At 50.7% G+C, this 23,534-nt stretch overlaps 1 protein-coding gene across 2 annotated transcripts in view; it reads left to right on the top strand.

Moving 5' to 3' along the window:
• Positions 1-23,534, top strand: part of LOC139240314 (cell adhesion molecule CEACAM5-like) — a 132,328-nt gene that overhangs the window by 90,645 nt on the left and 18,149 nt on the right. For both annotated transcript variants that reach the window (XM_070868788.1, XM_070868789.1), the window contains one exon: positions 16,552-16,815. In XM_070868788.1, the coding sequence (XP_070724889.1) occupies positions 16,552-16,815 (264 nt within the window). The remainder of the gene's footprint in view (positions 1-16,551; positions 16,816-23,534) is intronic.

Below are 23,534 nucleotides of genomic sequence, written 5' to 3'. Positions count from 1 at the left end.
GGAAACTGATATTGGACCCCTCCACTACACACTGGGGAAACTGACATTGGACCCCCACCACTACACACTGGGGAAACTGATATTGGACACCGACCTCGACACACTGGGGAAACTGACATTGGACCCCCACCCCTACACACTGGGGAAACTGACATTGGACCCCACCCCTACGCACTGGGGAAACTGATATTGGACCCCTACCTCTACACACTGGGGAAACTGAAATTGGACCCCCACTCCTACACACTGGGGAAACTGACATTGGACGCCCACCATTACACACTGGGGAAACTGACATCGGACCCCCACCCCTGCACAATGGGGAAACTGACATTGGACCCCCACTACAACACAATGGGGAAGCTGATATTGGACCCCACCACTACACCCTGGTAAACTGATATTGGACCCCACCCCTACACACTGGGGAAACTGATATTGGACCTCTACCTCTACACACTGGGGAAACTGACATTGGACCCCCACCCTTAACACTGGGGAAACTGATATTGGACCCCACCGCTACTCACTGGGGAAACTGACATTGGACCCCCATCCCTACACACTGGGGAAATTGACATTGGACCCCCACCCCTACACACTGGGGAAACTGGCATTGGACCCCCACTACAACACAATGGGGAAACTGATATTGGACCCCATCACTACACACTGGGGAAACTGACATTGGACCCCCACCACTACACACTGGGGAAACTGATATTGGACACCGACCTCTACACACTGGGGAAACTGACATTGGAACCCCACCCCTACACACTGGGGAAACTGATATTGGACCCCACCCCTACACACTGGGGAAACTGAAATTGGACCCCCACCCCTGCACAATTGGAAAACTGACATTGGACCCTAGCACTACACACTGGGGAAACTGACATTGGACCCCCACCCCTACACACTGGGGAAAGTGATATTGGACCCCTACCGCTACACACTGGGGAAACTGACATTGGACCCCCACCCCTACACACTGGGGAAACTGACATTGGACCCCCACCCCTACACACTGGGGAAACTGACATTGGACCCCCACCCCTACACATTGGGGAAACTGATATTGGACCCTTACCTCTACACACTGGGGAAACTGACATTGGACTCCCACCACTACACACTGGGGAAACTGATATTGGACCCCTCCCTCGTCACACTGGGGAAACTGACATTGGACCCCCATCCCTACACACTGGGGAAACTGATATTGGACGCCCACCCCTACACACTGGGGAAACTGACATTGGACCCCCACCCCTACACACTGGGGAAAGTGATATTGGACCCCCACTACAACACAATGGGGAAACTGATATTGGACCCCAACACTGCACACGGGGGAAACTGATATTGGACACCGACCTCTACACACTGGGGAAACTGACATTGGACCCCCACCCCTACACACTGGGGAAACTGATATTGGACCCCACCCCGACACACTGGAGAAACTGACATTGGACCCCCACCCCGACACAATTGGAAAACTGACATTGGACCCCACAACTACACACTGGGGAAACTGACATTGGACCCCCACCCCTACACACTGGGGAAACTGATATTGGACCCCCACCCCGACACACTGGGGAAACTGACATTGGACCCCCACCCCTACACATTGGGGAAACTGACATTGGACCCCCACCCCTACACACTGGGGAAACTGATATTGGACCCCCACCCTTACACACTGGGGAAACTGACATTGGACCCCCACCCCTACACACTGGGGAAACTGCCATTGAACCCCCACCCCTACACACTGGGGAAACTGACATTGTACCCCCATCACTACACAATGGGGAGACTGACATTGGACCCCACCCCTACACACTGGGGAAACTGACATTGGACCCCCACCCCTACACAATGAGGAAACTGACATTGGGCCTCCACCCCTACACACTGGGGTAACTTATATTGGACACCCACCCCGACACACTGGGGACACTGGCATTGGACCCCCACCCCTACACACTGGGAAACTGCCATTGGACCCCCACCCCTATACACTGGGGAAACTGACATTGGACCCCCACCACTACACAATGGGGAGACTGACATTGGACCCCCACCCCTACACATTGGGAAACTGATATTGGGCCCCCACCACTACACAATGAGGAAACTGACATTGGGCCCCCACCCCTACACATTGGGAAACTGATATTCCACGCCCACCCCTACACATTGCGGAAACTGACATTGGACCCCCACCCCTACACACTGGGGAAACTGACATTGGACTCCCACCCCTACACACTGGGGAAACTGACATTGTACTCCCACCCATACACACTGGGGAAACTGCCATTGGACCCCCACCCTTACACACTGGGGAAACTGACATTGGACCCCTACCACTACACACTGGGGAAACTGATATTGGATCCCTACCTCGACACACTGGGGAAACTGACATTGGACCCCCACCCCTACGCACTGGGGACACTGACATTGGACGCCCACCATTACACACTGGGGAAACTGACATCGGACCCCCACCCCTGCACAATGGGGAAACTGACATTGGACCCCCACTACAACACAATGGGGAAACTGACATTGGACCCCCACCACTACACACTGGGGAAACTGATATTGGACCCCCACACCTACAAAAGGGGAAACTGACATTGGATGCACACCCCTACACACTGGGTAAACTGACATTGGACCCCCAAACCTACACATTGGGGAAACTGACATTGGACCCCCACCCCTACACACTGGGGAAACTGACATTGGACCCTCACCCCTACACACTGGGGAAACTGACATTGTACGCCCACCCCTACACACTGGGGAAACTGCCATTGGACCCCCACCCTTACACACTGGGGAAGCTGACATTGGACCCCCACCACTACACAATGGGGAGACGGACATTGGACCCCCACCCCGACACAATGAGGAAACTGACATTGGGCCCCCACCCCTACACACTGGGGAAACTGACATTGGACCCCAACCCTTACACACTGGGAAACTGACATTACATGTCCACCCCTGCACACTGGGGATACTGACATTGGACCCCCACCACTACACACTGGGGAAACTGACATCGGACCCCCACCCCTGCACAATGGGGAAGCTGACATTGGACCCCCGCCACTGCACAATAGGGAAACTGATATTGGACCCCTACCTCTACACACTGGTGAAACTGACATTGGACCCCCACCACTACACACTGGGGAAACTGATATTGGACCCCCACCCCTACACACTGGGGAAACTGACATTGGACCCCCACCCCTACACACTGGAGAAACTGATATTGGACCCCTACCCCGACATACTGGAAAACTGACATTGTACGCCCACCCCTACACACTGGGGAAACTGACTTTGGACCCCCACCCCTACACACAGGGGAAACTGACATTGGACCAACACCCCTACACACTGGGAAACTGACATTGTACGCCCACCCCTACACACTGGGGAAACTGACATTGGACCCCCACCACTACACAATGGGGAGACGGACATTGGACCCCCACCCCGACACAATGAGGAAACTGACATTGGGCACCCACCCCTACACACTGGGGAAACTGACATTGGACCCCAACCCTAACACACTGGGAAACTGACATTACATGCCCACCCCTGCACACTGGGGATACTGACATTGGACCCCCACCACTACACACTGGGGAAACTGATATTGGACCCCACCACTACACACTGGGGAAACTGACATCGGACCCCCACCCCTGCACAATGGGGAAACTGACATTGGACCCCATCCCTACACACAGGGGGAAACTGATATTGGACCCCACCCCTACACACTGGGGAAACTGACATTGGACCCCCACCCCTACGCACTGGGGAAACTGATATTGGACCCCTACCTCTACACACTGGGGAAACTGAAATTGGACCCCCACCCCTACACACTGGGGATACTGACATTGGACGCCCACCATTACACACTGGGGAAACTGACATCGGACCCCCACCCCTGCACAATCGGGAAACTGACATTGGACCCCCACTACAACACAATGGGGAAACTGATATTGGACCCCACCACTACACCCTGGTAAACTGATATTGGACCCCACCCCTACACACTGGGGAAACTGATATTGGACACCGACCTCGACACACTGGGGAAACTGAATTTGGACCCCCACCCATACACACTGGGGAAACAGATATTGGACACCGACCTCTACACACTGGGGAAATTGACATTGGACCCCCACCCCTACACACTGGGGAAACTGACATTGGACCCACACTACAACACAATGGGGAAACTGATATTGGACCCCACCACTACACACTGGGGAAACTGACATTGGACCCCCACCACTACACACTGGGGAAACTGATATTGGACACCGACCTCTACACACTGGGGAAACTGACATTGGACCCCCACCCCTACACACTGGGGAAACTGATATTGGACACCACCCCTACACACTGGGGAAACTGAAATTGGACCCCCACCCCGACACAATTGGAAAACTGACATTGGACCCTACCACTACACACTGGGGAAACTGACATTGGACCCCCACCCCTACACACTGGGGAAACTGATATTGGACCCCTACCGCTACACACTGGGGAAACTGACATTGGACCCCCACCCCTACACACTGGGGAAACTGACATTGGACCCCCACCCCTACACACTGGGGAAACTGAGATTGGACCCCACCCCTACACACTGGGGAAACTGACATTGGACCCCTACCTCTACACACTGGGGAAACTGACATTGAACCACCACCACTACACAGTGGGGAAACTGACATTGGACGCCCACCATTACACACTGGGGAAACTGACATCGGACCCCACCCCTGCACAATGGGGAAACTGACATTGGACCCCCACTACAACACAATGGGGAAACTAATATTGGACCCCAACACTACACACTGGGGAAACTGATATTGGACACCGACCTCTACACACTGGGGAAACTGACATTGGACCCCCACCCCTACACACTGGGGAAACTGATATTGGACCCCACCCCGACACACTGGGGAAACTGACATTGGACCCCCACCCCTACACAATTGGAAAACTGACATTGGACCCCCACCCCTACACACTGGGGAAACTGACATTGTACCCCCACCACTACACAATGGGGAGACTGACATTGGACCCCCACCCCTACACACTGGGGAAACTGACATTGGACCCCCACCCCTACACAATGAGGAAACTGACATTTGGCCTCCACCCCTACACACTGGAGTAACTTATATTGGACACCCACCCCGACACACTGGGGACACTGGCATTGGACCCCCACCCCTACACACTGGGAAACTGCCATTGGACCCCCACCCCTACACACTGGGGAAACTGACATTGGACCCCCACCACTACACAATGGGGAGACTGACATTGGACCCCCACCGCTACACATTGGGAAACTGATATTGGGCCCCCACCACTACACAATGAGGAAACTGACATTGGGCCCCCACCCCTACACATTGGGAAACTGATATTCCACGCCCACCCCTACACATTGCGGAAACTGACATTGGACCCCCACCCCTACACACTGGGGAAACTGACATTGGACGCCCACCACTACACACTGGGGAAACTGACATCGGACCCCCACCCCTGCTCAATGGGGAAACTGACATTGGACCCCCAACCCTACATATTGGGGAAACTGACATTGGACCCCCACCCCTACACACTGGGGAAACTGATATTGGACCCCTACCTCGACACACTGGGGAAACTGACATTGGACCCCCACCCCTACGCACTGGGGAAACTGACATTGGACGCCCACCATTACACACTGGGGAAACTGACATCGGACCCCCACCCCTGCACAATGGGGAAACTGACATTGGACCCCCACTACAACACAATGGGGAAACTGTTATTGGACCCCACCACTACACACTGGGGAAACTGATATTGGACCCCTACCTCTACACACTGGGGAAACTGACATTGAACCCCCACCACGACACACTGGGGAAACTGATATTGGACCCCCACACCTACAAAAGGGGAAACTGACATTGGATGCACACCCCTACACACTGGGTAAACTGACATTGGACCCCCAAACCTACACATTGGGGAAACTGACATTGGACCCCCACCCCTACACACTGGGGAAACTGACATTGGACCCCCACCCCTACACACTGGGGAAACTGACATTGTACGCCCACCCCTACACACTGGGGAAACTGCCATTGGACCCCCACCCTTACACACTGGGGAAGCTGACATTGGACCCCCACCACTACACAATGGGGAGACGGACATTGGACCCCCACCCCGACACAATGAGGAAACTGACATTGGGCCCCCACCCCAACACACTGGGGAAACTGACATTGGACCCCAACCCTTACACACTGGGAAACTGACATTACATGCCCACCCCTGCACACTGGGGATACTGACATTGGACCCCCACCACTACACATTGGGGAAACTGACATCGGACCCCCACCCCTGCACAATGGGGAAGCTGACATTGGACCCCCGCCACTACACAATAGGGAAACTGATATTGGACCCCTACCTCTACACACTGGGGAAACTGACATTGGACCTCCACCACTACACACTGGGGAAACTGATATTGGACACCTACCTCGACACACTGGGGAAACTGACATTGGACCCCCATCCCTACACACTGGGGAAACTGAATTTGGATCCCACCCCTACACACTGGGGAAACTGACATTGGACCCCCACCCCTATGCACTGGGGAAACTGATATTGGACCCCGACCTCTACACACTGGGGAAACTGAAATTGGACCCCCACCCCTACACACTGGGGAAACTGACATTGGACGCCCACCATTACACACTGGGGAAACTGACATCGGACCCCCACCACTGCACAATGGGGAAACTGATATTGGAACACCACTACAACACAATGGGGAAACTGAGATTGGACCCGACCACTACATACTGGGGAAACTGATATTGGACCCCACCCCTACACACTGGGGAAACTGATATTGGACCTCTATCTCTAGACACTGGGGAAACTGACATTGGACCCCCACCCTTAACACTGGGGAAACTGATATTGGACCCCCACCGCTACACACTGGGGAAACTGATATTGGACACCGACCTCTACACACTGGGGAAACTGAATTTGGACCCCAACCGCTACACACTGGGGAAACTGATATTGGACACCGACCTCTGCACACTGGGGAAACTGACATTGGACCCCCACCCCTACACACTGGGGAAACTGATATTGGACACCGACCTCTACACACTGGGGAAACTGACATCGGACCCCCACCCCTACACACTGGGGAAACTGATATTGGACCCCACCCTTATACACTGGGGAAACTGACATTGGACCCCCACCCCTACACACTGGGGATACTGATATTGGACCTCTATCTCTAGACACTGGGGAAACTGACATTGGACCCCCACCCTTAACATTGGGGAAACTGATATTGGACCCCACCCCTACACACTGGGGAAACTGACATTGGACCCCCACCCCTACACACTGGGGAAACTGACATTGGACCCCCACCCCTACACACTGGGGAAACTGACATTGGACCCCCACCACTACACACTGGGGAAACTGACATTGGACCCCCACCCCTTCACACTGGGGACACTGGCATTGGACCCCCACCCCGACATACTGGATAACTGACATTGTACGCCCACCACTACGCACTGGGGAAACTGACTTTGGACCCCCACCCCTACACACTGGGGAAACTGACATTGGACCCCCACCGCTACACACTGGGGAACTGACATTGTATGCCCACCCCTACACACTGGGGAAACTGCCATTGGACCCCCACCCTTAGACACTGGGGAAACTGACATTGGACCCCCACCACTACACAATGGGGAGCCGGACATTGGACCCTCACCCCGACACAATGAGGAAACTGACATTGGGCCCCCACCCCTACACACTGGGGAAACTGACATTGGACCCCAACCCTTACACACTGGGAAACTGACATTACATGCCCACCCCTGCACACTGGGGATACTGACATTGGACCCCCACCACTACACACTGGGGAAACTGATATTGGACCCCTACCTCGACACACTGGTGAAACTGACATTGGACCCCCATCCCTACACACTGGGGAAACTGATAATGGACCCCTACCTCGACACACTGGGGAAAGTGACATTGGACCCCCATCCCTACACACTGGGGAAACTGATATTGGACCCCACCCCTACACACTGGGGAAACTGACATTGGACCCACACCCCTGCACACTGGGGAAACTGATATTGGATCCCTACCTCTACACACTGGGGAAACTGACATTGGACCCCCACCCCTACACACTGGGGAAACTGACATTGGACGCCCACCATTACACACTGGGGAAACTGACATCGGACCCCACCCCTGCACAATGGGGAAACTGACTTTGGAATCCCAATACAACACAATGGGGAAACTGATATTGGACCCCACCACTACACACTGGGGAAACTGACATTGGACCCCCACCACTACACACTACGGAAACTGATATTGGACACCGACCTCTACACACTGGGGAAACTGACATTGGACCCCCACCCCTACACACTGGGGAAACTGATATTGGACCCCACCCCTATACACTGGGGAAACTGACATTGGACCCCCACCCCTACACAATTGGAAAACTGACATTGGACCCCACCACTACACACTGGGGAAACTGACATTGGACCCGCACCCCTACACACTGGGGAAACTGATATTGGACCCCTACCGCTACACACTGGGGAAACTGACATTGGACCCCCACCCCTACACACTGTGGAAACTGACATTGGACACCCACCCCTAGACACTGGGGAAACTGAGATTGGACCCCCACCCCTACACACTGGGGAAACTGACATTGGACCCCCACCCCTACACAATGAGGAAACTGACATTGGGCCTCCACCCCTACACACTGGGGTAACTTATATTGGACATCCACCCCGACACACTGGGGACACTGGCATTGGACCCCCACCCCTACACACTGGAGAAACTGCCATTGGACCCCCATCCCTATACACTGGGGAAACTGACATTGGACCCCCACCACTACACAATGGCGAGACTGACATTGGACCCCCACCCCTACACATTGGGAAACTGATATTGGGCCCCCACCACTACACAATGGGGAAACTGATATTGGACCCCTACCTCTACACACTGGGGAAACTTACATTGGACCCCCACCACTACACACTGGGGAAACTGATATTGGACCCCTACCTCGACACACTGGGGAAACTGACATTGGACCCCCACCCCTACACACTGGGGAAACTGATATTGGACACCGACCTCTACACACTGGGGAAACTGACATTGGACCCCACCCCTACACACTGGGGAAACTGATATTGGACCCCACCCTGACTCACTGGGGAAACTGACATTGGACCCCCACCCCTACACAATTGGAAAACTGACATTGGACCCCACCACTACACACTGGGGAAACTGACATTGGACCCCCACCCCTACATACTGGGGAAACTGATATTGGACCCCGACCGCTACACACTGGGGAAACTGACATTGGACCCCCACCCCTACACACTGGGGAAACTGACATTGGACCCCCACCCCTACACACTGGGGAAACTGACATTGGACCCCCACCCCTACACACTGGGGAAACTGACATTGGACCCCCACCCCTACACACTGGGGTCACTGGCATTGGACCGCCGCCCCTACATACTGGAAAACTGACATTGGACCCCCACCCCGACACAATAGGGAAACTGACATTGGACTCGCACCACGACACACTGGTAAACTGACATTGGACCCCCACCTCTACACAATGGGGAAACTGACATTGGACCCCACCCCAACACACTGGGGAAACTGCCATTGGACCCCCACCCATACACACTGGGGAAACTGACATTGGACCCCCACCACTACCAACTGGGGAAACTGACATTGGACGCCCACCACTAAACACTGGGGAAACTGATATTGGACCCCCATCCCTACACACTGGGGAAACTGATATTGGATCCCACCCCTACACACTGGGGAAACTGACATTGGACCCCCACCCCTATGCACTGGGGAAACTGATATTGGACCCCACCCCAACACACTGGGGAAACTGCCATTGGACCCCCACCCATACACACTGGGGAAACTGACATTGGACCCCCACCACTACCAACTGGGGAAACTGACATTGGACGCCCACCACTAAACACTGGGGAAACTGAAATTGGACCCCCACCCCTACACACTGGGGAAACTGACATTGGACGCCCACCATTACACACTGGGGAAACTGACATCGGACCCCCACCACTGCACAATGGGGAAACTGACATTGGAACACCACTACAACACAATGGGGAAACTGAGATTGGACCCGACCACTACATACTGGGGAAACTGATATTGGACCCCATCCCTACACACTGGGGAAACTGATATTGGACCTCTATCTCTAGACACTGGGGAAACTGACATTGGACCCCCACCCTTAACATTGGGGAAACTGATATTGGACCCCCACCGCTACACACTGGGGAAACTGATATTGGACACCGACCTCTACACACTGGGGAAACTGAATTTGGACCCCAACCGCTACACACTGGGGAAACTGATATTGGACACCGACCTCTGCACACTGGGGAAACTGACATTGCACCCCCACCCCTACACACTGGGGAAACTGATATTGGACACCGACCTCTACACACTGGGGAAACTGACATTGGACCCCCACCCCTACACACTGGGGAAACTGATATTGGACCCCACCCCTATACACTGGGGAAACTGACATTGGACCCCCACCCCTACACACTGGGGATACTGATATTGGACCTCTATCTCTAGACACTGGGGAAACTGACATTGGACCCCCACCCTTAACATTGGGGAAACTGATATTGGACCCCACCCCTACACACTGGGGAAACTGACATTGGACCCCCACCCCTACACACTGGGGAAACTGACATTGGACCCCCACCCCTACACACTGGGGAAACTGACATTGGACCCCCACCACTACACACTGGGGAAACTGACATTGGACCCCCACCCCTTCACACTGGGGACACTGGCATTGGACCCCCACCCCGACATACTGGATAACTGACATTGTACGCCCACCACTACGCACTGGGGAAACTGACTTTGGACCCCCACCCCTACACACTGGGGAAACTGACTTTGGACCCCCACCGCTACACACTGGGGAAACTGACATTGTACGCCCACCCCTACACACTGGGGAAACTGCCATTGGACCCCCACCCTTAGACACTGGGGAAACTGACATTGGACCCCCACCACTACACAATGGGGAGCCGGACATTGGACCCTCACCCCGACACAATGAGGAAACTGACATTGGGCCCCCACCCCTACACACTGGGGAAACTGACATTGGACCCCAACCCTTACACACTGGGAAACTGACATTACATGCCCACCCCTGCACACTGGGGATACTGACATTGGACCCCCACCACTACACACTGGGGAAACTGATATTGGACCCCTACCTCGACACACTGGTGAAACTGACATTGGACCCCCATCCCTACACACTGGGGAAACTGATGTTGGACCCCTACCTCGACACACTGGGGAAACTGACATTGGACCCCCATCCCTACACACTGGGGAAACTGATATTGGACCCCACCCTACACACTGGGGAAACTGACATTGGACCCACACCCCTGCACACTGGGGAAACTGATAATGGATCCCTACCTCTACACACTGGGGAAACTGACATTGGACCCCCACCCCTACACACTGGGGAAACTGACATTGGACGCCCACCATTACACACTGGGGAAACTGACATCGGACCCCACCCCTGCACAATGGGGAAACTGACTTTGGAATCCCAATACAACACAATGGGGAAACTGATATTGGACCCCACCACTACACACTGGGGAAACTGACATTGGACCCCCACCACTACACACTGCGGAAACTGATATTGGACACCGACCTCTACACACTGGGGAAACTGACATTGGACCCCACCCCTACACACTGGGGAAACTGATATTGGACCCCACCCCGACTCACTGGGGAAACTGACATTGGACCCCCACCCCTACACAATTGGAAAACTGACATTGGACCCCACCACTACACACTGGGGAAACTGACATTGGACCCCCACCCCTACATACTGGGGAAACTGATATTGGACCCCTACCGCTACACACTGGGGAAACTGACATTGGACCCCCACCCCTACACACTGGGGAAACTGACATTGGACCCCCACCCCTACACACTGGGGAAACTGACATTGGACCCCCACCCCTACACACTGGGGAAACTGACATTGGACCCCCACCCCTACACACTGGGGACACTGGCATTGGACCGCCGCCCCTACATACTGGAAAACTGACATTGGACCCCCACCCCTACACAATCGGGAAACTGACATTGGACTCGCACCACGACACACTGGTAAACTGACATTGGACCCCCACCTCTACACAATGGGGAAACTGACATTGGACCCCACCCCAACACACTGGGGAAACTGCCATTGGACCCCCACCCATACACACTGGGGAAAGTGACATTGGACCCCCACCACTACCAACTGGGGAAACTGACATTGGACGCCCACCACTAAACACTGGGGAAACTGATATTGGACCCCCATCCCTACACACTGGGGAAACTGATATTGGATCCCACCCCTACACACTGGGGAAACTGACATTGGACCCCCACCCCTATGCACTGGGGAAACTGATATTGGACCCCACCCCAACACACTGGGGAAACTGCCATTGGACCCCCACCCATACACACTGGGGAAACTGACATTGGACCCCCACCACTACCAACTGGGGAAACTGACATTGGACGCCCACCACTAAACACTGGGGAAACTGAAATTGGACCCCCACCCCTACACACTGGGGAAACTGACATTGGACGCCCACCATTACACACTGGGGAAACTGACATCGGACCCCCACCACTGCACAATGGGGAAACTGACATTGGAACACCACTACAACACAATGGGGAAACTGAGATTGGACCCGACCACTACATACTGGGGAAACTGATATTGGACCCCATCCCTACACACAGGGGAAACTGATATTGGACCTCTATCTCTAGACACTGGGGAAACTGACATTGGACCCCCACCCTTAACATTGGGGAAACTGATATTGGACCCCCACCGCTACACACTGGGGAAACTGATATTGGACACCGACCTCTACACACTGGGGAAACTGAATTTGGACCCCAACCGCTACACACTGGGGAAACTGATATTGGACACCGACCTCTGCACACTGGGGAAACTGACATTGGACCCCCACCCCTACACACTGGGGAAACTGATATTGGACACCGACCTCTACACACTGGGGAAACTGACATTGGACCCCCACCCCTACACACTGGGGAAACTGATATTGGACCCCACCCCTATACACTGGGGAAACTGACATTGGACCCCCACCCCTACACACTGGGGATACTGATATTGGACCTCTATCTCTAGACACTGGGGAAACTGACATTGGACCCCCACCCTTAACATTGGGGAAACTGATATTGGACCCCACCCCTACACACTGGGGAAACTGACATTGGACCCCCACCCCTACACACTGGGGAAACTGACATTGGACCCCCACCCCTACACACTGGGGAAACTGACATTGGACCCCCACCACTACACACTGGGGAAACTGACATTGGACCCCCACCCCTTCACACTGGGGACACTGGCATTGGACCCCCACCCCGACATACTGGATAACTGACATTGTACGCCCACCACTACGCACTGGGGAAACTGACTTTGGACCCCCACCCCTACACACTGGGGAAACTGACTTTGGACCCCCACCGCTACACACTGGGGAACTGACATTGTACGCCCACCCCTTCACACTGGGGACACTAGCATTGGACCCCCACCCCGACATACTGGATAACTGACATTGTACGCCCACCACTACGCACTGGGGAAACTGACTTTGGACCCCCACCCCTACACACTGGGGAAACTGACATTGGACCCCCACCGCTACACACTGGGGAACTGACATTGTACGCCCACCCCTACACACTGGGGAAACTGCCATTGGACCCCCACCCTTAGACACTGGGGAAACTGACATTGGACCCCCACCCTTAGACACTGGGGAAACTGACATTGGACCCCCACCACTACACAATGGGGAGCCGGACATTGGACCCTCACCCCGACACAATGAGGAAACTGACATTGGGCCCCCACCCCTACACACTGGGGAAACTGACATTGGACCCCAACCCTTACACACTGGGAAACTGACATTACATGCCCACCCCTGCACACTGGGGATACTGACATTGGACCCCCACCACTACACACTGGGGAAACTGATATTGGACCCCTACCTCGACACACTGGTGAAACTGACATTGGACCCCCATCCCTACACACTGGGGAAACTGATATTGGACCCCACCACTACACACTGGGGAAACTGACATTGGACCCCCACCACTACACACTGCGGAAACTGATATTGGACACCGACCTCTACACACTGGGGAAACTGACATTGGACCCCCACCCCTACACACTGGGGAAACTGATATTGGACCCCACCCCTATACACTGGGGAAACTGACATTGGACCGCCACCCCTACACAATTGGAAAACTGACATTGGACCCCACCACTACACACTGGGGAAACTGACATTGGACCCGCACCCCTACACACCGGGGAAACTGATATTGGACCCCTACCGCTACACACTGGGGAAACTGACATTGGACCCCCACCCCTACACACTGGGGAAACTGATATTGGACACCGACCTCTACACACTGGGGAAACTGACATTGGACCCGCACCCCTACACACTGGGGAAACTGACATTGGACCCCTACCGCTACACACTGGGGAAACTGACATTGGACCCCCACCACTACACACTGCGGAAACTGATATTGGACACCGACCTCTACACACTGGGGAAACTGACATTGGACCCCCACCCCTACACACTGGGGAAACTGATATTGGACCCCACCCCTATACACTGGGGAAACTGACATTGGACCGCCACCCCTACACAATTGGAAAACTGACATTGGACCCCACCACTACACACTGGGGAAACTGACATTGGACCCGCACCCCTACACACTGGGGAAACTGATATTGGACCCCTACCGCTACACACTGGGGAAACTGACATTGGACCCCCACCCCTACACACTGGGGAAACTGACATTGGACCCCACCCTACACAAGGGGAAACTGACATTGGACCCCACCTTTACACACTGGGGAAACTGACATTGGACCCCCACCCCTACACACTGGGGAAACTGACATTGGACCTCCACCCTTACACACTGGGGAAACTGACATTGGACCCCCTCCCCTATACACTGGGGAAACTGACTTTGGAAGCCCACCCCTACACACTGGGGAAACTGACATTGGACCCCCACTCCTACACAATGGGGAAACTGACATTGGACCCCACCGCTACACACTGGGGAAACTCACATTGGACCCCCACCCGTACACACTGGGGAAACTGACATTGGACCCCACCGCTACACACTGGGGAAACTGACATTGGATCTCCACCCCTACACAATGGGGAAACTGACATTGGACCCCCTCCCCTATACACTGGGAAGCTGACTTTGGAAGCCCACCCCTACACACTGGGGAAACTGACATTGGACCCCCACTCCTACACAATGGGGAAACTGACATTGGACCCCACCGCTACACACTGGGGAAACTGACATTGGACCCCCACCCGTACACACTGGGGAAACTGCCATTAGACCCACACTCCTACACACTGGGGAAACTGACATTGGACCCATATCCCTACACACTGGGGAAACTGACATTGGACCCCCACCTCTACACAATGGGAAACTGTACCCCAACCATTACATTGGAGCAGTTATTACACCTTCTTGATGTCGGTGTAGTTTAAATCAATATCAGCAAAATTAGAACTGGCAGGATTTCTGTCAGAGCATTCCCTCCCACCCATCCTGCCTTTGAATGTTGCCATGACAGAATTTGCGGAAATGAAAGGTGACATGTCTGAACCAGGTTCCGCTATGCATGGCACTCTGATACCAGACTCTCAACCTCGTAATTTCAAAGCCCAGTTAGCTAATTTGGAACTAATTTAATCTGTACCTCTCAGTAACTCACCATGTAATTACTCATCAGGACCAAGTACATGGGGGTTAACTGTAAAATGTAAGCAAATTAAAGGGCAGAAAACACACATGTGGATGATGTGACAGTAAATGTTGGTTGTTCAACTTATTGACTTCATTTTATATACGACTGCGATTGATGGTGTGTAGAAAAGACATTGGTGTGTAGTTTCTGTGGTGGTGGTGGTCTCTCCATAATTGTATAGTTCACTGCTGCTTTTCATTGTAGCATCATTCTATTACAATACATTTATGCATTTATTTTAGATGGACCGGATCTCCCCACTGTTTCCATTAACCCCGATTTACCCGTTTACATTGCTGGAAGAACCGTTACTTTCACATGTTCCACAGACTGGAGCCCAACTGCTGAACTGGAATGGTATCTCAACGATACCTCTCTTCCACAAAAAGGGCAACAACTTATCATTGCTAGCTTTACTTTGAATGACACTGGAATGTATACTGGTCAGGCCTTAAACAATTTAACAAAAAGTTACAGTGCCTCAACTAAACAAATAGCTGTAATAGGTAGGTAACACATTCCTCAAATTTACTTGTTTAGTTTGTAGTCCATTAGTGGATTGGTGAAACTGTTTCGTCATTAATTCTATTAATAAGATAAATTTGAATAGGGTATTGATCCAGAAACTACAATTCCTTGGAAGTGTTAGTGTTGTTGATAACCATGTGGATAACATTGTATTAGTTGCACTACCTAACTGCCTCTAATATTCCTGCAAACACCTTTTAAGTGTACATTTAAATCTTAACTTTTGCACTGTTGCAAAGTATGTTCTGTTCTGCAGTCATATCACATTTGCAGTAAAAGTTCAGAGATGGATTGCAAACTTTGCTGTGGGTCCTTATTTGGAAAGTAGTGTCAGACCGTAGTCAGAGGTAGTTTTGATGCTGTAATAGTATTACCCAAATCTTTACACAGCATTACCCAACTCTGGTATTGTAAGTGCTCAAAGGGTCCTTGGACCTCTTGGCCACTTTTTGAAACGTTCACAGAAATTAATTTTATTTTTTGTAATTTCAGGCACTCCTGCACATCCTTTCAAAACCTAAATTATAACATCCAGGAGGGTTCAATGCATGATTTTAAGCACAGATGCACACAAACTGTGCTGGTCAAGAGAACTCAGATAAAAGCCAGTCAATGTATACAGGATGCTGCCAGGGTGGGATGTATCCTGTAGTCACCAGTCTCCTAAAGTACCATTGCAGTGTTGGAACTTATTAAACATGCAAAGTCCATATCACACATGTACTTGATTGAATCAAATATCCTATTTAGAAAATAGCAACAAATCATAACTTGAAAATCTTGATTCCACGACACCAATTAGTTTTCTGTCAGCAATAGCAACATTGCTCTCAACAGACATACAGAGACCACATTAATCTCACCAGGTGCACGTTGAGAGCACTTTCCCTCAGTATCCCTCAAGGCCCTAAAGGGACAGAAAAAGCTAACCAATACACGTTAGCAGCAGATATCATTCCTCAAGCGTAACCTTGATGTCTGCTGGATAAAGATTATCAAGATGTAAATATTCATCATTTTATTATGTGTTGATTGGTGAACTGCTGCCAGTATTATATGACATTATCTGATCAACCTGATCAATACGAATCAATTCTCCCAAAGCATGTATTTTTTAAACAAGAGAGACACTGTACCGTATATTTCATTATACCGCTCCTAAGGTAAAGCCATCTTGAACCAGACATGTGACTGTAAAGCTCCAAAATGTTATTGTTATTGTTAAGTGGTCCTGAATTTAATGAAATATTAATTGCAGTAGGGGAGGAGAAGAAGTTTTCAGATTGCTGGGTGGTTCAGCTCCAGGTCAGAATAAACCAGTAACAAATAAATGCCTGCCTCTTTTTTATACTTTGAAAACTTCGAAGTGAAACAAATTGAAAACTTTTTTTGATAGATAAATAAATGATGACCAAAATTACACTTTATCATTCTATTTACCTACCTATTCATTAAGAAAGCAATCTGGCAATTCACCACCCCGAGCAGTCGTGTGAAGTATAACATTTCACAACATCGCAAGATATTTATGGATGTAGAAGGTCTTGGGTGATCCATCCAGAAAAGATCCTAAAGTTCCCCACTGCCCATCTAATTGGTTCTTAAATGGGATCAGATTTTTATCTTCTGCTACTCTATCTGGGATTCTGGATTTCAGTTCTTAATCTGCCATTTATCAATTTCAACCTGTGTCCTCTTGGTCCTGCTCTCAACTTATTTTGAAGTACTTTTTTAAATTGATCTTTTCCATAGGATTTACCTTTCCCTATATACAATCAGATGACCTCTTTGAATTACTCTTTCAAGGCTTACCAGTACAAATGTCTTCATTGTTTCTGAACTCATCATTCCTCCCCCCACCTCCCCCACCAAAACACTCATGGGTTATCCCTGCTCTGCTTCCACCACTTGAATGTGACCCCTGTGTCTCAAGTCATTAGAACTGCACACAGTACTTGAGGTGCAGTCTGATCAGAGGACTATACCATTCGGGCATGTCTTTGTCTGACTTATATTCCATTGTTTTGAATATACAGTTCAGCATAAGCCCTATAATTATGTTCAGATCAATTCACTACCTTCAGTATCCACTTTAGTGACCATCTGTCTGTCTACTTTCACTTTGGTGACATCTTTATCCCCTTACAATACTCTACCCCCTAACAACAAAGGTTCAGTAGACTGATTCCTGGGATGGAGGAATTGATTCGGGCCCAGGGAGGGAGGGAACACTGAAAAATAAAAATCTTCGCAAAAAAAACACCAGAATACCTGCAGGGGACCCCATACAGGTAAAACGCTGAAAAAAAAATGTAAACATATTCACTAACCTTTTTTTGCAGGTCTTCTTACTTACCATCGAGGTTAGACCTGCCTCCATAGCAACGATCCTTCTCCCTGCTGCCGCCGACTCCCACCTGCACAAATATGGCAGCTCGGCGGGCAGGAGATCACTTACGTGACTTGGCCATCAGCAGGTGGTTCCCGGTAGGGCTGTTATCATAGAGCTGACCTAAGAGTCAACAATCAAAAAAAGATGGCAACCCGGGGCGCTGTCACTCTCCCCTGAGAGCGGATGCTGACCACGCGGGGCAATTTCCCCCGTGAAACATTAAACGGTCGGCGCGGGGAGGTGATGGGTCACTGCGCACGCTGATGACTTCATCGCCGATTACGCAGTAGCCCGAGGCACTAACCGTGGGGTGCTAACTGCGGGGCACGGCGCTGCCTTGGCAATGCCTGCACAAACTCCCGGACAATTTCCCGGAGTGGGCAGCGCCCCCCTCCGCCCCATTAGTGCCCCCCAGCGGCACTAACAGGGCTTTACAAAATGGGCAATGTCGCCCCCCCCCCCCATTCTTTCCCCAAACCTGCCTTGGAATCTCACATCTTTGAGCTAAGTCAATAGTCTTTTGTGTGGAACTTTACCAAATGTCGTTTGCAAGCCATTTCATAATCTACTTCACATGCAGCTTCCTCAATGTTAAGGAGTTTGGTCAGGCAGCAATTTCCCCCTTCTGAATTCATGGTGACTGTTGTTTTCAGCTTTATTATTCAGAAATAATGATGGTTTTTCTGATAATTCGATTTGGTATATGGCGCTGAAGTTGACTATCCATTGACTGTTCCTGACAGCTACCAAGTTGAGCAGATTGTTAAATTTATGGTGTATTTTTTCAAGTAAACCACAAGCAGAATAGATACAGACTTTGATAAATTACAACAAATATATTTCACATCCATTCAGATTTCAGAAATTAAATAGTGAGACATCAAACTATGCTGAAATATTAATTTACAAACACCCGGGGGTGAAATTTGACTTCACTTGCAGGAAAGATGTGATTGCACTTGAGAGGGTACAGAGGAGATTTATGAGGATGTTGCATGGACTGGAGAATTTTAACCATGAGGAAATATTGGATAGGTTGGGATTGTTTTCTTTGGAACAGAAGAGCATGAGGAGAGATTTAATTGAGGTGTGTAAAATTATGAGGGACCTAGATAGAGTGGATAGGAAGGTCCTAAAAATTTTCACCCAAAGGTTGATGAGGGTCTGGAACTCACTGCCTGAAAGAATGGTAGAGGCAGAAACCCTCATCACATTTGAAAAGTACTTTGATGTGTATTTAAAGAGCTGTAACCTATGGACCAAGTGGGATTAGTCAGGGTGTAGCTCTTTTATGACTGGCACGGGCACAATGGACCGAATGGCCTCCTTCTGTGTCGTAATTTTTTGATGATTCTATGATTCAATGGAACTGCATCTTGGACAAAGCGTATAAGTGGCGACAGATTTGCATCCCCGCCCAACTTGAATCTCACCCCCTTGATGCTTGCATGTGAAATTACTTAATTGTCATTTAGGTATAACTCGGCAAGACTATTAAACTTCTCTCCAAACTGAAATGTTTTCTTAAAATCATGTGGCATCATTAATAGCATCTTGGATCTTCATTGTTCCAGAGATAAACCTGTAAGCCTTGTTAGAATGAGCAAGGATTTAGTAGTTAGATTACAAGTTCTTGCCCAATTTTTGTGGTTATCAATTTGTCACTGTACTTACCGAAAAGCATAACTTGTTAATATTTACCCAGTGACTGGCTCAGTTTACATAGATCTAGAAATGCATAGACACAAATAAAAAAAGGCCCAGATGTACACGGTCGTTCATAAGTGCCCCGCAAGTTCCATGCTTCCGCGTGCGATGCGCATTCACGAAAACCTGGATCTTGCAAGTTGTCAAAATTCAGCTTGACAGATCATACTAATCCGCAGGAAATGGACATTCACTGGCGCAGAGTTAGGCTGATTACCCAACTACTGCCCAGCAAACCGCCTTTTCCCTAGTGGTCCAGTGAGGCTTGGGCCTTTTGCAGACTGCCAGGTCGGCCTGACAATTATGCCCCGGGTTCGGTCGGCTGAAACCCTCCCTGGTGGCCCAGTGGACCGAAGTTTCAAAAGCGTGGAGGCTCTCCCCTTTCGGTGAAGGGGAGCGGCAGCGCCGCGATGACATCATTGCGGTGGTGAATACACATCACCCCCAACTTCCGCTCCTCAGTTGCTGTGACCGCCGTGTTTTTGCCCCTCAGGTGTATTCACCGCCTCCCATTATAGCCGACTTCCAGATGAAAACAAAAAAAAAGCACAATTTCCCGAAAGAGTCGACCTGACTGCGCATCGTTTCAGGCGGGGGACAATTTGTACCCCCTTTACTCTTATACTCAAATCCTCTTGTAATAAATGGCAACATACTATTTGTACTTTTAAATGCTTGCTGTACCTGCATGTTAACTTTTAGTGATTCTAACACATTACATAGAAAGAATCAATCATCACAATAGTGCAATATAAAGTTTGTTGAAACTCAGTTCTGGGAACAATGATTCCACCTTGGTGCCAGGCATTCTTAGATTGTGGGGGGATTGTTCTGTCTTAGTGATGCCTTAATTCTGGCTGAGGGGGTCATTTTGATTTGGTCAGTGGCCGCAGAAAAACACAGTACACAAGGATATGGGAAAGTACTGTGAGTTGCTGTCAAACGAATCCCACAATAAAATGTTTCTCAGTTAAATATGTGCGGCTATCTTCAATTCAGGTTATAGGTTGGTGATATTAGCATAAGATGTCTCGTGATATCGCTGTCTACTACTTTAAGACAAGTGATATTTTTATTTTTAGTGGTCAACACTGCTGCTGGAATAATCTATAAAAGAATATCTTAACAACACATTGAGTGCCGAAATTATCCATTTACGCAAGACCTGTTAACACCTCTGGGAGATGCTAATGGGGCGCGAATGGGTTTTCGCCCGGGTACAGCGGTGGAGCATTGCCCTCCGGAATTGCCCACGGGGCTCGGAGCACAAATTGGCATTAGCGCCGCGGCCCACGAATATCACACCGGCACGGTGCACCAACACCTTTGCACCTCTCAGGGGAAATTGCCCCGCGGGACGCAAGTTTGGCACGGGGCAATGTCACCGATAATGGCTGGGACATCCTGGCTGCCCTTAAAGGGGAAGAGGTAGTGCGGTGGCCGGCATCTTTTTTCTGTCGGCCGACTATTCAGTCGGCCCAACAATGGCGGCCGCCAACATGCAGCCTGGCACCCCCTCTGGTGGCCCAGTGGGTGCCACTAAAGTGGCTGCAGAGCTCGCAGTGGTTCTCCCCTTTAAGAGAACTGGAGGGACATTGTGACGTGTCAGTCTGATGCGGCATGTCCTTGTCACGTTGATGTGCTGAGTGTAGCGCTGAACATCATGCCCCGCGAGCACCGGCAAATGCCCTGCTCCTGCCCCGTTATCGGCACACAACATTTTTTGGCTCGAAGAGCCCACTTCCGGAACAATTAGCGGCCCGTCTTGCAGACGCTAAATTTTCTTTTAATTCGAATTATGCACCCCAAAACCGGGCATGTGGCAGTTTCACTCCCAGAAGGTGATACCAATGCCATGACTGTTTACCAACTATAAATTCTTAGCTCAATTCTTTAATCGGCAGTGTTGTCATTCTATAAAACGGATGGTGTATTTCACACTATTGTGTGGTCTGTACTTCTGCTGATAAGGGTAAATATGTGATCAATAAAAATATACTACAATGAAACAAAAATCAAGTCACCACAGATATTGTAGAAACCAACAACATAATTAGTTTGAATGGGGGAGGGGGCCATTGTCTACCACCAACTACAGATGCTGCAGAGACACCAGAACCAGTAAACTCAAAACAAATTCCCTAGAATTTAGAAAGTTAAGGAGTGATCTGATCGAAGTTGTCAAGATCTTAAGGGGAAGATAGGGTAGATAGAGAGGATTATTTCCGCTGGTTGTGGATTCTAGACTAGGGGCGTAGTCTAAAAATTAGTTCCAGACCATTCCAGATGATATTAGGAAACAATTCTACACACAAAGGGTGGTAGAAGTTTGGAACTCTCTTTCACAAATGCCAATTGATGCTCGATCAGTTGTTCATTTTAAATCGGAAATTGATAGCATTATGTTAGCCAAAGTTAGTAAGGGATATGGGCCAAAGGCAGGTATATGAAGTTTGGTCACAGATCAGCCATGATCTTACTGAATGGCAGAACAGACTCGAGGGGCTGAATGGCCTCCTCCTGTTCCTATGTTCCTATTTTCACTCAGGTGCCTCTAAAAACCAAGTTGCTCCCAAAGTGTGGCAGTATCTTTAGCCA

The sequence above is a fragment of the Pristiophorus japonicus genome, chromosome 31 (genome assembly GCF_044704955.1).
Source record: "Pristiophorus japonicus isolate sPriJap1 chromosome 31, sPriJap1.hap1, whole genome shotgun sequence".
NCBI classification, from domain to species: Eukaryota; Metazoa; Chordata; class Chondrichthyes; family Pristiophoridae; genus Pristiophorus; species Pristiophorus japonicus.
Note: the sequence above shows the minus strand (reverse complement) of the source record. Positions and strands in the feature narration are given on the sequence as shown.